This window comes from Geotrypetes seraphini, chromosome 1, assembly GCF_902459505.1.
Source record: "Geotrypetes seraphini chromosome 1, aGeoSer1.1, whole genome shotgun sequence".
Classification (NCBI taxonomy): domain Eukaryota; kingdom Metazoa; phylum Chordata; class Amphibia; order Gymnophiona; family Dermophiidae; genus Geotrypetes; species Geotrypetes seraphini.
Window position 1 is genome coordinate 522,158,253 of NC_047084.1, and position 15,221 is coordinate 522,173,473.

General features: G+C 41.3%; 1 protein-coding gene across 3 annotated transcripts in view; it reads right to left on the reverse strand.

The window, feature by feature from the left end:
• GRAMD2B (GRAM domain containing 2B) overlaps positions 1-15,221 on the reverse strand; it is a 157,775-nt gene that overhangs the window by 91,075 nt on the left and 51,479 nt on the right. For all 3 annotated transcript variants that reach the window (XM_033928988.1, XM_033928990.1, XM_033928989.1), the window contains exons 2-3: positions 9,992-10,111; positions 130-214 (exon numbers count right to left, since the gene is read on the reverse strand). In XM_033928988.1, coding sequence (XP_033784879.1) covers positions 130-214; positions 9,992-10,111 — 205 coding nt within the window. The remainder of the gene's footprint in view (positions 1-129; positions 215-9,991; positions 10,112-15,221) is intronic.

The following is a 15,221-nucleotide window of genomic DNA, read 5'->3' on the forward strand; positions in this document are numbered from 1 at the left end:
GTCCAAATTAAAATTTATTGCTTTATAAATACCATTCAATATTTAACACACATAGGCATTTCTGTATAGTTTTTCATTTATTATATGAATCATATTCTTATTATATCCAGGTTTATACACGTGCTTCACCTGTGCGAGTCCTGTTTTTTTCCTTTCTAATTTGGAATCGTTCTTGATATCAGCTGTAACGAAGGGCGATTCACCGACCTTTGGCCTGGAAAATTAAAGAAAAAAATAAAAAAAGAGACCAGATACAATCTTAACTTGAACCCATAGCTAGTAATGTACATACTCCCAGTATACACATCTCCCTCGTTATTCACGGGGGATAGGGGCAGAGCCGGACTGCGAATAGGGAAATACCGCAAATATATGGCTCTGACCCACCCCTGCCTCCCTCCTGCCTTCCGAGGCAGGAGCGATCTTCTACGCTCCTGCCTCATGTAGATCACCAATAAGAAATGGCTGGCATGAGTTCCCGTAGTCTCTCAAGACTACGGCGGGAGCTCATGGCAGCCATTTCTTATTGGCGATCTATATGAGGCAGGAGCGTAGAAGATCGCTCCTGCCCCGAAAGCCCGCTAGACCACCAGGTAAGGCCGGGATGCCGGGGGGAAGGCAAAAATATGGGTTTGTTTTTTTCCCCCTCCCCCACAAAAAAACACGATTATGTGAAATCGCGAGTGCAGAAACCGCGAATGGGGAAGGGGAAGTGTAATATGAATACCAAAGGGACAATTCTAGACTTGGTGCCTTCAGTTAGGCATGCCAATGCTGCGTGCCGAACCCAATTCTATAAATGACATCGGTTTACCAAGATGCTGTTAGAGAATACTAGCATAAACTCAAACTTATGCACCTAAATTTAACCACAACACTTTATGCCAGGTAATGGCAAGTGTAAATAGACATGTTTATGTGCATCATGCAAAATGTGCCACTTACAGCATTCTAGAAGTTACGCATATAAAATGGAGACACTCCCATAATTGCCACATATATACCTCTTGGAGGTACACACTATACCAGTGTTTTTCAACCATTTTACACCCGTGGACCAGCAGAAATGAAAGAATTATATTGTGGACCGTCAAACTACTAGGACTAAAATTTAAAAACCCCGTTTCCGCCCCCCCATCTCTGCAAACTCGGTCACCTCAGTAACTATACAGAAATAGACAAATATAGTGCAAAATATAGACAGCAGATATAAATTCTCAAAACTGACACGTTTTGATCAATAAATTGAAAATAAAATCATTTTTCCTACCTTTGCTGTCTGGTGATTTCATGAGTCTCTGGTTGCGTTTCCTTCTGTCTGTGTATCCTTTCTTTCATTCTGCACTCAGGCCCAACAGTTGTCCCATTCTATTCCCTCCCTCCTTCCTTCCTATGTCCTTAGTGTCCCCGGTGCCTCCTTCCCATGTCCCCAGTGCCTCCTTCCCATGTCCTTAGTGCCCCCAATGCTTCCTTCCCATGTCCTTAGTGCCCCTTCCTGTCTTTAGTGTCCCCAGTGCCTCCTTCCCATGTCCTTAGTGCTCCCAGTGCCTCCTTCCCATGTCCTTAGTGCCCCTTCCTGTCTTTAGTGCCCCCAGTGCATCCTTCCCATGTCTTTAGTGCCCCCAGTGCCTCTTTCCTATGTCCCTCTCATTGCCTTCCACACTTTGTCCCACCCCCACCCCCGAAGCCAGCCTGCCTGCCTGTCTACCTCTCTCCCTGGCCAAGGCTAGCCTGCCTGTCTACCTCTCTCCCTCCCTCCCGGGCAAAAAAAAAAAACAAACCTCCCTCCTTCCTTTCCCCTGCTCTTACTGCCCTGCTGCTGCTGCTAAAGCTGACAGGAAGTCTTCTTTCCGATGTCAATTCTGACGTCGGAGAGGACATTCTGGGCTAGCCAGGCAGCGATTGGCTGGGCAGGGGACCGGGGGAAAGGAAGGAGGGAGGCTTTTTTTTTTTTTTTGCGCGATAAGGTAGGGACAGGAAATGATCACCTGTCCCGTTGTCCCGAAGCTGTGTGTGGGGACAACGGGACAGGAGGTCTGAAAACAGTCACCTTAATTTTGCTGGCCCTGTGCGGACTGGCAGAAGTTTCCTGCGGACTGGTACCAGTCCATGGAACGGTGGTTGAAGAACAGTGCACTATACCACTTGGGTTTGACCATTCAAAATAGCTTTAGTGCATTTACACATGTAATCACCTATGTTGGCATCTCTGATGCATGTTGGGGTAGGTGCCCAAGTTTTAGAATTACCCCTATAGCAGTGGTCTCAAACTCAAACCCTTTGCAGGGTCATATTTTGGAATTGTAGGTACTTTGAGGGCCTCAGAAAAAAATAGTTAGTCTTATTAAAGAAATGACAATTTAGCATGAGGTAAAACTCTATATAGTTTATAAATCTTTCCTTTTGGCTAAGTCTTAATAATAATATTGTCATTTATAGCTAAAGAGACATATGATCAAGAAACTGCTTTATTTAACTTTTGTGATTATCATAAACATACCGAGGGCCTCAAAATAGTACCTGGCGGGCCGCATATGGCCCCCGGGCCATGAGTTTGAGGCCACTGCCCTATAGTATATGGACAGATCAAGATATTTTTTCTACATTGTGTCCACGGGGAAGCTCATAGCATCATTTTATGCCTCTGCCTAACGTCAATGCTCCAAATGATCAATATTGAATTAAAATGTCCACGTTTGCAACCTAGTTAATGATTGAACTGATACCTCTGATGCACTTGAACATCAACACAAACCACAAAAGTGCCTGCTTTATAAGTTGATTCCATCAGAAGAAACAACCTCCATGCCCATTTATACAGGATGTTCTCTCCCCCTGCCCCGGGCTATTCAAAACAGTGGGGGTATTTGAACAATTCCAGTAGATTTTCTACTCACTGCCAATGTATAGCAGATACACAGGCTGCATTGTTATAACACAAGCAGTCAACACTAGCTGGTTTCTGTGACAAGGAGAGCCCCAGGCAGGAGAAGCAGAGATGACTAACATGTGCAAAATGACCTCTGTCTTAAACTTTCTAGCACAAAACTTGTAAGACTCAACATTTAATTTTAAAAATGATTAATCCAATATCCAAAGGCCTAAACCAATATATTGGTTTATTGTTCTGCTCTCAAGTCTTAAATGGCCCATAAACAAATTATTATACATATGAATTTGTACTGTTCATCTTTTCTAACAAAGAAACTGATGGTTGCACTTCAGCCATCAGAACTACAGAAAGACGCAGAATCAGGGTTTGTCCATTAGCTCATAAAAACCATGCAAAAATAGAAGTTTACAAACAAGTTGTGGAAATGATGTTGGACTGGATTAACATGACTTATTTCTCATTCCTTTAACTCTGGTTTCTTCACTAGCTCACTGCACACACCAGCAATATCTGCCATTTTGTTGCAACATAATGGATGCGCAACGAAGTCTTTGTGAAGCCCCACCCAGGGGAGTAGTCTATATATTGGATGGATTCCCTTTTTGTGAATGGATGCCTGAGAGGAGCCATCCTTGAAATGAGTATTCTAGGAATGCAGTCAGCTTGTATCTGTAAGCCAAAAACACCAAGGTAACACATAGCTTTTACTATTTTAGAAACCAGAGCTAACAAAAGAAAGCTACACCTAAAGGGTTAATCATAGACAAATATGAATATGTATAGAAAGTGCAAACTGTTTTTCAGTAATGCTCTGCACTGAAAGCCTTTTATCAACGAGCTCATGATAGTCAAGGGCAGGGGTGCCCATACTTTTTTGGCTTGCGAGCTACTTTTAAAATGACCAAGTCAAAATGATCTACCAACAATACAATTTAAAAAAAACAAAGCACACTGTACGCAGAGAAAATGTTAATTATCATTTATATTTGGGGGTTTTTCAAAGAGGTCAAGGCAGATAACTTTAAAATATGCAATGTCACCTCAGTAACAACTATACAAAAACAGACAAATATACCCCCTCCCTTTTTACTGAACAGCGATAGCAGTTTTTGGCACAGGTAGCTGTGCTGAATATCCCACGCTACTGCGGGGGCCATAGTGCAAAATATAGACAGCAGATATAAATTCTCAAAACGGACACATTTTGATCACTAAATTGAAAATTAAATCATTTTTCCTACCTTTGTTGTCTGGTGATTTCATGAGTGTCTGGTTGCACTTTCTTCTGACTGTGCATCCAATATGTCTTCCCTTCTTTCTGTCTCCTGCATGCTTTGTCTCCTCCAGACCTCATTTCATTCCCCAACCAACATCTCTGTCCTTCCACGAGTCCAACTTTTTTTTCTTCTCTCCCTGCCTACCCCTGCCACCTAACACACTTCATTCCCTCCCCCAACTTTTTCTTCCTCTCTCCCTGCCCCCTTTCTTTCATTCTGTCTTCATACCCCCCCTTTCTTTCTCCCCAAGACACCAGCAGGGCTGTTGTCTGGAAATAGACATCCAAGCCACCACCGACATCTCGAAACAGGCACCCAAGCCACCGCCGCCGCTGTTGCTGCCAAGTTCTTCCTGTTTCCCCGACGCCGCAACAGGCCAGTAGCCATTACCCCCCCCCCCCCCCCCCGACGTCAATTCTGACGTCGGAGAGGAAGTTCCGGGCCAGCTAATCACTGCCTGGCTGGTCCGGAAGCGATTGGCTGGCCTGGAACTTCCTCTCCGATGTCAAAATTGACGTGGGGGGGATGAGAGAAGGCTGGTATGCTCTGCGCTTCTGTAGTCACTGCTGGCATGCTGTGGCATCAGGGAAAGGGAGAACGCAAAGGCAACTAGAGTCTATTGTGGAGCCCGAGATGGGCTCCGCGATCGACTTGCGTTGCCTTTGTGATCTACTGGTCGATTGCGATCGACCTTTTGGGCACCCCTGGTCAAGGGTATATAGTTACAATAATAACTAGGCCCAGTAATATACATTCATAAGCATAGATGAGTGTTGCATTACTGCCTGTTGCTGATAAGCGGTGGCAAACATGTACATCAATGACCCCCTCCGCCTAATTACAGAACTAGCATTTGATATTGCCTGTTTGATGTATCAAAGATCATCAGTGGATTCTACGCAGCCATGCACAATGAGGTACGATTGAAAAAATAAAACAAAATGCGAGACCCAGAGAGAAGTCCCACAATAGGTGTTCTACTGCACTTCCGAGAATGTGTCATGTATGCGTCATTCCTATACTCTCTGTGTACCAGGAAAGACTTTGGTAGACCTAGCTCCGATACACTTATTAAACTGAGAAGCTATTTGTTGGCTCAACAGTAACTGCTCACATAGACCTACAGTTCCAGACTAGAACCTAAGGATAACCTAAGAATTGCCATATCGGGACAAACCGAAGATCCATCAAGCCCAGCATCCTGCTTCCAACAGTGGCCAATTCAGGTCCCAAGTACCTAGTTAGATCCCAAGTATTAAAACAGATTTTATGCTGCTTATCCTAGGAATAAGCAGTAGATTTCCCCAGTCCTTCTCAATGACGACCTATGGACTTCTCTTTTAGGAAATTATCCAAAACCCTGCTAAACCAACTGATTTCATCACAACAAATTCTAGAGTTTTAATTACATGTTGTGTGAAGAAATACTTTCTTCGGTCTCTTTTAAATCTACCACTTAGCAGCTTTATCGCATGCCCCCCTAGTCCTAGTATTTTTGGAAAGAGTAAACAAGTGATTTACATCGACCCCTTCTACGCCACTCAGTATTTTGTAGACCTCTTATCATATATCACCCCAACATATATCACCCCAAGCTGAAAAGCTCTAGCCACTTTAGCTTCCCTCATAAGGAAATTGTCCAATCCCTTTTTCATTTTTGTCCTCCTTTTCTGTACCTTTTCTAATTCCGCTACATCTTATTTGAGATACGGCAACAGTATTCGAGGTGCGGCCGTACTATAGAGTGAAAAGATGAAAATGTTATGTCCTTGTTTATCTTCCATTACTTTTCTGATAATTCCTAACATTCTATTTGCTTTCTTAGCTCCTGCCACACATTGAGTTGAGGGTTTCAACATATCCTCAATGATGACACCAAGATCCACTTCTTGGGCAGTTATTTCTAGCATGGAACCCTGCATCATATAGCTGTAGTTCAGGTTCCTCGTTCCCACATGCATCAATTTGCACTCACTCACATTAAACATCATCTGCCATTTTGACACCTAGCCTCCCAGGGCCCTCTTGCAATTTTTCACAATCCTTTTGTGATTTAGCATACTTTGAACAAGTTTGTGACATGAAAAAATTTAATTACCTCACAAGTTAGAGCACTGATAAATATGTTAAAAAGCAGCAGTCCCAGCACAGACCCCTGGGAAACCTCATTATTTACCCTTCTCCATTGAGAATCTTGACCATTTAAACCTACTCTGTTTTCTGACTTTCAACCAGTTCTTAATCCATACTAGGACATTACCTCCTGTCCCATGACTAAGGGCTCCTTTTATCAAGGTGCTCGATGGGGGTTAGCGCATCGGACATTTCATCACGCGCTAACCCCTACAGGAAGCCAAAATACTAACGCCTTGTCAATGGAGGCGTTAGCGGCTAGCACGGCAGGCGGTTTAACATGCAGTATTCCGTGCATTAAACCCCTACTGCGCCTTGATAAAAGGACTTCCTATGTCTTTCATGGGATACTTTGTCAAATGCCTTTTGAAAATCCAAATACACGATATCAACCGGCTCACCTTTACCCACATGTTTATTCACCCCTTCAAAGAAATGCAGTAAATTGGTGAGGCAAGATTAACCTTCACTAAATCCATGTTGGCTTTCTCTCATTAATCCATGCTTATGTATATAATCTCCAAACAAATAGGGTAAAGAACTTTTTATATGGAAAGAGCCAGGAATGGAAATATCAATAACAAATACTATAAACAACCCAGTTCTACTGAAACCTAAATCTTATAGGCATTAAAAGTGCTCAGAAAAAAAGGTTTGACGAGAGACCAGACTGGAGTCAAGCCTCAAACATAACAAATCTCTTCTTTTTCAATCATAGCACTTAAAAGCCATTTTTCATTAATAAGATAAATTGATATATTTTTTTCAGTTTGCTTCAATAAACAATGCACAGCATATCTTTGTTGCACATAGTCAGTTGTAGGCAGGTTCTGACATGTTTCGCAAAAAGCTTCTTCAGAAAACCTGAAAAAACAATTTGATTTCTATGCTGGTCTCAGTCTATGCTTATTTTCTTCATTTCAAAAAGACTTTGAAGTACCGGAGGGACAGCCAAATCGCCCGAAGCTCCAAACGATTGACCAACCATTTCCTCTTGAATGGGGCTACAAGCCCTGGACTTTCCAAGAGCACCCCAGCCTTAGAGGCTGGCATCCATCATCAGGAGCACCCAGGCTAAGATCCGGAGGGGAAGACCCTTGGACAGAGATGGAGGATTCAACCGCCAGGCCAGACTATTCGGAGGCCACAGAAACATCCACGTTGAAAAGGTCCACATCTAGATTATTTAGACATGGAAGGAGCCAGCATTGTATTAGACTGGCTACACAGACATCCCAATAGAGCAGTGGGGCATCTTAGAGGGCACTACTGTGAACTTCACATAAAGGGTGCAAGATAAACATCTGACCACAACCCCTTTAAAATGTATGGCGAGTCCCCTAATACCTATTATATCCACCTATCTCCTGCCCGCAATAGCCCTTATGACTGCCGGTGGCATTTATATGGCAGTATACAGTAGAATTTTGGTGGATTTTGGAGGACTCGCATTTTTCACCATAAATGTAGCGTTTAGAGTGTCTTATGGGCCTGGGATCTCCTTTCTATGGCTCATTAGCTCATCCACCAGGCTACTTAAGACACCTGTGGGATGCTCTACTAACCTTTCCCATACCAGATGCTGCTGTTCTACAGGTGGATGTATACTAATTTATTCTTTTTGGGGTGAGGGGAGGGGAGGTGGGCGAGTACACAAAAACTCACCAAAATCCACCAAAAGCCATATAGGTGTCACCTACAGCTTTAAGAACACTTAAAACTTTAGGAGTATATTTAGATACTTCTTTGAAGATGAAAGAGTATGTTTCTTATATTGTTAAAAAAAATCTCTAAGTTGACGCTTTTATGCCCTTTCAGGTCAGTGTTAACCAGTTCTAATTTTCATTTGGTTATTCAAAGTCTGATTTTTCCACATTTTGACTTTTGTAATTCCTTGCTAATGGGTGTTCCAAAGAAATATTTGAGATCTTTACAGGCTGCTCAGAACTCTGGTAATGTTAATAACTGGAACTTCTAGATTTGAACACATCACTCCTGTTGTTAAAAGAACTGCACTGGTTGCCAGTTGAGTATTGTATTTGTTATAAATTGTTGCTACTTGTTTTTAAAACATTGGCTGGCAGGAAATCTCCAGTTTTGTTACACTCCCTTTGAATTTATCGACCAACGAGGAAATTATGTTTCTTGAACAGTAATACCCAGGTGGTTCCATCTGTTCGTGAAATTCACCACAAGGAATATATGCTATGTGCATAGACCACAGTACCCGAGCAATTGTGAGGGCTTGGTGATGTCAACAGTTTCAAGATTCTATTGAAAATGTTTTTGTTTAGGGAGGTATATCAATGCAGGTTTTTTGCTTTGTTTTGAAGTTTATTAAGCAAGAGCTGTTTTAATGTATTTGTTTGTTATAAATTATGTATGTTTATTCTAAAACTAGTGCATACAAAAATTGCATAACAAGTTGCCTGAAAAAACAGCACTTATATCCATCAGTGAAATACATAAGAATAATTTTCACCCCCCTCCCACCCCAATATATTCAAGATACCCATACAATAGTATTAACAACTCATAAATACATTATCCTTCTCCCTCCCACCCACCCCCTTCCCTGGATGTAAAAAGTATAACCAAAAGTAAAGTAAAGGGAAAAAACATTCAATTAGAATCAATAAAATTGGTCAATGGACCCCCACATCAGATTAAACCACTTAATATTACCTCTTTGTTCAGACATCATTTTCTCGTAACGATAACACAAGCATATCTAATTCCACCAAAAAGTGAAATTTAAGCGGTCACAATTCTTCCAGTTTTTCGTAAAGGCTATTGGGGTGGTATACATGTTATTACAGTAGGTATTGGAGGAGGGGGTTTTTTTGGGGGGGAGGGGGCGGTTCACCATACATTATAAGGATATGAGGAGATGCACATCTGGCACCCTTTATGTGAATTTCACAGCAGTGCCCTCTAAGGTGATCCACTAGCATGTCTGTGTGACTGGTCCATTACAAGGTTGGCCCTTCCTATGTCCAAATGTAGACCATTTGGACATTTCCAACTTGGATGTTGTTTTGGTCAAAAATGGGGTATAGCTCTGGATGTCCAAGTAGACAATTTTCAAAAAATATATATTTTTGGACATCTAGCAGCTTGAATTTCAAAAATGACCTTTTCTATACCTCCAAAATTTGGACGTTTTGCGAGAAATGTCCACAGTTGGACTTAAGATATCCTTTCGAAAATGGCTCTCCATGCATGCAGATTTTCCTCAGCTATCCACTGTGGATATCTTCTAAACCAGACCAGCTAGAGGCTCTTCCAGGATCACGCTGAGGAACCCTGAAAGTTCTAAGTCATGAATGTTGTTACCTACACTACAAGTATTTGTTCACAAGACCTTTCAGCTATCGGTCTTTAGTCTTCTCTGTATATCCAAACTTCCATTCACATGATCCTTCCCTCCCTTTGTAATAGGTTGATGAGATTTTCTTGGCATTTTCTCCCTTACCTTAATTGCTTTGCTGGGAAAACGGTGTGCGAGGTATAGCCCAGTTCAACCTAACCAGTTTACAACCATTAATCCCACCTCTCCCATGTAGTTTAAAATCCTAAATTCTAAGAGGTTTAAGAACTGAAAGACCAGGAAGCAAATGAATTAGACTGGAAAAAAATAAAGGATGTTCATCATTATTAGGCATATATATTACTTTCTAAACCTTACCTTATAATAGGCTGTTTCTTCTTCCTATCAATTAATTCTGTTTCATTGCTCAGAGACTGTAGTGGAAAACTGTTGTCTTTTCCACTCCTCTTTTCATCTGCTCCATTTTCTACATCAGAACTAAAAATAATAGAATAGTTATCAATATGACACACATACAAGAAAATGCTACATAAATTAAGAAATTGAGCTGGCTACAAAAACAGTGTCAGGATGAGGTTATTGAAGAAAATATGACACGGTCCAGCCGTGTGTCAATCACGGCTGGACCATGTCTATGTAAAGACTTAGACGCCTGAAATGTTAGCCAAGGTTTTAAAGGCCTATATTTCATGCGCCTAAGGTTTTGGAGAATCGCACTTAACCCTTTCAGGACCAAGGGACATATTTGTCCCATAACTTTAAAATCCTATAAATTTTGATTGGGATAGTCTACAGTTCTAAATTTGATATGTACGGATTCCATATGATACTGCCTTTATGTAAACAAACTGGTTCCGACATTCATTCATTAGCGTCGTTGCCAGATTGACGAGAAGATTCACTTGCCACACTGTCCATAAGCCAGAAGTTTGATTTTTTAAATAAAAATAATGATATTTCACAAAAAAAAATCAATTTTTTGGCATCTGCAAGCCCTTTTTACCATAAAAATGTCGTCAAAACCACAAAAATTGGCCTACGATCCTTATGGTCCTGAAAGGGTTAACAGCGCCTAGGTCATGCTCTGCCCATAGAAACACCCACTTAGGCATAAGCACCATGAGATAGATGCCTATCTTTTACAGAATTAGATAGGCGCCTATCAGCCAATTAAATTTTTTTCTTCCCAGTTATTGAGACTATTAATGGTATTTTGCCAATTAACCCCCCCCCCCCTTTTACGAAGCTGCATTAGGCGTTTTTAAAAATTGTTTGTCTCTGCTGTATTAGCTTTGTTACTCACAGAATTCCTATGAGCATCAGAGCTAATACCGCCACAGCCGGTGATAAAGCCTAACGCAGCTTTGTAAAAAGTAAAAAAAAAAAGGGGGGGTTATGTTAGGTGCCTAAATTTGTAAAGCAACCACTTAGTTGTCTTTTTATACCTTTACCAGATTTTACAGAGTGGATGTGGTGGCTCATTCTGATGCCACATTTGGGGCATCAGTGTTGTGGGCAGGCTCTTCTGTCCCGCTCTAGACACTACCATTGCTTTGGTACATCACCTGTTGTAATGACTCCAGAGTGGATGTAACAGAATGGAAGATTAAATTCTTTCCTTTGGTAATCTTCTTTCTGTTAATCCATGAAGGAGTCATTACAGCCTCTGTCTCTTGTATCGCCTGCATATTTCTGCCTTGGATGTTTCTCCTTTCAGGCCTCAGTAACTTTTAGGGAGAGTTTTGGTCAGTAGGAAAAAGGAGGTATTGATGCCCATGTATAAAAGACTCCGGTGAGACCTCATTTAGAATATTGTATACAATTCTTGAGAACGCATCTTCAAAAAGAGAAATATGATGGAGTTGGTCCACAGGAAGTCTACTAAAATGGTCAGTGGTGTTCATCATAAGGTATATGGGGATAAATTTAAAGATATCAATTTGTATACTTTGGAGGAAAGGCGGGATAGGCTGCGAAAAGAGCAAACAGAATGCTAGGAATGATTAAGAAGGGACTCACGAACAGATCAGAGAAGGCTATCATGCCGCTGTACCAGGCCATGGTATTCCCCCACCTGGAATACTGCATCCAGCACTGGTCGCCGTACACGAAGAAGGACACAGTACTACTCGAAAGGGTCCAGAGAAGAGCAACTAAAATGGTTAAGGGGCTGGAGGAATTGCCATACAGTGAGAGATTAGAGAAACTGGGCCTCTACTCCCTTGAAATGAGGAGACAGAGGCAACATGATCGAAACGTTCAAGATAATGAAGGGAATAGACTTAGTAGATAAAAGACAGTTTGTTCACCCTCTCCAAGGTAGAGAGAATGAGAAGGCACTCTCTAAAGTTAAAAGGGGATAGATTCTGTACAAACATAAGGTTCTTCACCCAGAGAATGGTAGAAAACTGGAACACTCTTCCGGAGGCTGTTACAGGGATTCAAGACAAAGTTAGACAAGTTCCTGTTGAATCAGAACGTATGCAGATAAGGCTAGTCTCAAATAGGCCACTGGTCTTTGACCTAAGGGCCGCTGCGGGAGCGGACTGCTGGGCACAATGGACCACTGGTCTGACCCAGCAGCGGCAATTCTTATGTTAAACATTTAAATACCTACGCGACATAAATGCACATGAGGCAAGTCTTTCATTTTAAAGAAAGCTCTGGAATTAGAGGGCATAGGATGAAGTTAAGAGGTGATAGACTCAGGAGTAATCTAAGGAAATACTTTTTTTTACAGAAAGGGTGCTAGTAGAGGTGGTAGAGACAAAGACTATGTACGAATTCAAGAAAGACTGGGACTGGAACGTGGGATCGCTTAAGAGAGAAGAGGAGTTGATGCTGCAAATGGGCAGACTGGATGGGCCATTTGGCCTTTATCTGCCATCATATTTCTATGTGATAGTTGCCTGCAAGCCTTCTCAGGAGTAGCTCTCCCATGCTCTGGAATTTACTCCCAGAGGGTCTACATCTAACTCCAGACTACCTTTACTTCTGGAAGCAGGTGAAAGCCTGGCTCTTCAACCAAGCCTTTAATATGTAGTATAACTGACAAATTTTGTAACCTACCTCAAACTCCCCTTGGTAGGATTTGGTAGGATATAAACCGCAAACATAAAAACTTTTCTATACCAAGACTAGCTTGCCAAACATAGAAACATGATGGCAGATAAAGGCCAAATGGCCCATCTAGTCTGCCCATCTGCGGTAACCATTATCTCTTCCTCTCTCTAAGAGATCCCACATGACTATCCCAGGCTTTCATGAAATCAGTCTGTCTCCATCACCTCTACTGGGGACTGTTCCACGCATCTACCACCCTTTCTGTAAAAGTTATTTCCTCATATTACTCCTGAGGCTATCACTTCTTAACTTCATCCTATGCCCTCTCATTCCAGAGCTTCCTTTAAAATTAAAGACACGACTCGTATGCATTTACATCACGTAGGTATTTAAACGTCTCTCTTATATCTCCTCTCTCGCCTTTCCTCCAAAGTATACAGATTGAGATATTTATGTCTGTCCCCAAATGCCTTATGACAAAGGCCACGCACCATTTTAGTAGCCTTCCTCTGGACTGACTCCATTCTTTTTATATCTTTTTGAAGGTGCAGACTCCAGAATTGTACACAATATTCTAAATGAGGTCTCACCAGAGTCTTATACAGAAGCATCAATACCTCCTTTTTCCTACTGGCCATACCTCTCCCTATGCACCGTAGCATCCTTCTGGCTTTCATTGTCACCTTTTCAACTTGTTTGACCACCTTAAGATCATCATGTACAATCACACCCAAGTCCTGCTCTTCTATCGTGCACATAAGTTCTTCACACCCTAAACTGTACCATTCCTTCGGGGGTTTTCAACCCAAATGCATGACCTTGCATTTCTTAGCATTAAATTTTAGCTGCCAAATTTCAGACCATTCTTCAAGCTTCACCAGGTCTTTCTTCATGTTGTTCACACCATCCTGGGTGTCTACTCTATTGTAGATTTTGGTATCATCCGCAAAGAGGCAAATCTTACCCAACAGCCCTGCAGCAATATTGTTTCTAAAAATGTTAAAAAGAATAGGCTCAAGAACAGAACCTTGAGGCACACCACTGGTAACATCTCTTTCCTCAGAGCATCTCCATTGATCACTACTCAACCAGTTCTTGACCTAGCCCGTCACTTTGGGACCCATTCCCAGGGCACTCAGTTTATTTATTAGATGTCTGTGTGGAACACTGTCAAAGGCTTTGCTAAAATCTAAATACACTACATCTAGCACACTCCCTCTATCCAATTCTCTGGTCACCCTGTCAAAGAAATTGATCAGATTTGCCAACAAGATCTACCTCTAGTGAATCCATGTTGCCTCTGATCTTGTAATCCACAGGATTCCAGAAACTTCACCATTCTCTGTTTTAAAAGCGTTTCCATTAATTTGCTTACCAAAGAAATCAGACTTACTGGCCTGTAATTCCCTACTTCTTCCTTACTTTTGTGGAGTGGGACTTCTCTAGTCCTCTGGTACCACTTCCGACTATCGACTCACTGAAAAGGTCAGTCAGCAGAGCCACAAGAACTTCCTTAAGTTCGGATGTACACAAGGTCTCTTTATACCTTGTTTAACTGTATAAACTTGTGTTGACTTTAGCCTCCCATCTGTTCATCCCAACACACACTTTACCACCCATCTTGTTCCCATCTAATATCTGCATTTGACTCCTTGGCTACAAGACAAGCAGTATTATAGAAAACATTAGCATGATATCTATGTTATTTGAGTGTTCTGATTTATGCTCATTAGATGCTTTATAAGTATTATGTCTCCCTTTTAGTATGAGGTGAGGGGGTTATCTAACACTGATACCTTGGATAAAGTGTATTTGCCTAAGTTGCACAAAAACAAAACTAAACAACCCACAAGAGGGTAACCCAACGCCCCCCACCCCCCCCCACCTTCCAAGCATAGCTATACCTTGCTATAAGAAAGAAATAAGACCATCATACCAAGGATATACAAAGCATTTCTCATGGAAAATTTCAGTAAGAAGACTTAATGAAGATAGGCTCACATTTAAGTATGAAAAGAGTACTTATAGGATGGGTAGTGGATGCATGGAGCAGCCTCAGAGGCAAGCTTCACTGATTTTGAAAAAGACATAAAATATGAATAGAAAATTATTATCTCTCATTTGAATTTCAGTGTTAAGTATATTTTCGAACTGTTTCATGATAGTCTTATTATAAGTTTCAATTTACTGATTTTGATTTTACCTCATTCATTATATTTATGTTTATAGTTGGTCTTTTTACTAATTTTATATTGTTAACAAAATTGTAAATTTTATGTTGAATTATACCTGCTGTACACTGTCTGGGGTGACATCACTTGATAAAGGAGATTAATAAACTTATGTTTTTAAGAGGAGATAAATGTATGGCATTAGGCATAATGAAAAAAAAATATTATGGATGAAGAGCAGGGCAGAAAAGGAAATAAATGTGTAGTAACTAGGTATTATAACACAAGAGTAGAAAGCTTGGGAGGGAAGAGAAAATGTATATAGTAGTTTCATCTGAGAGTTCACATCTGTC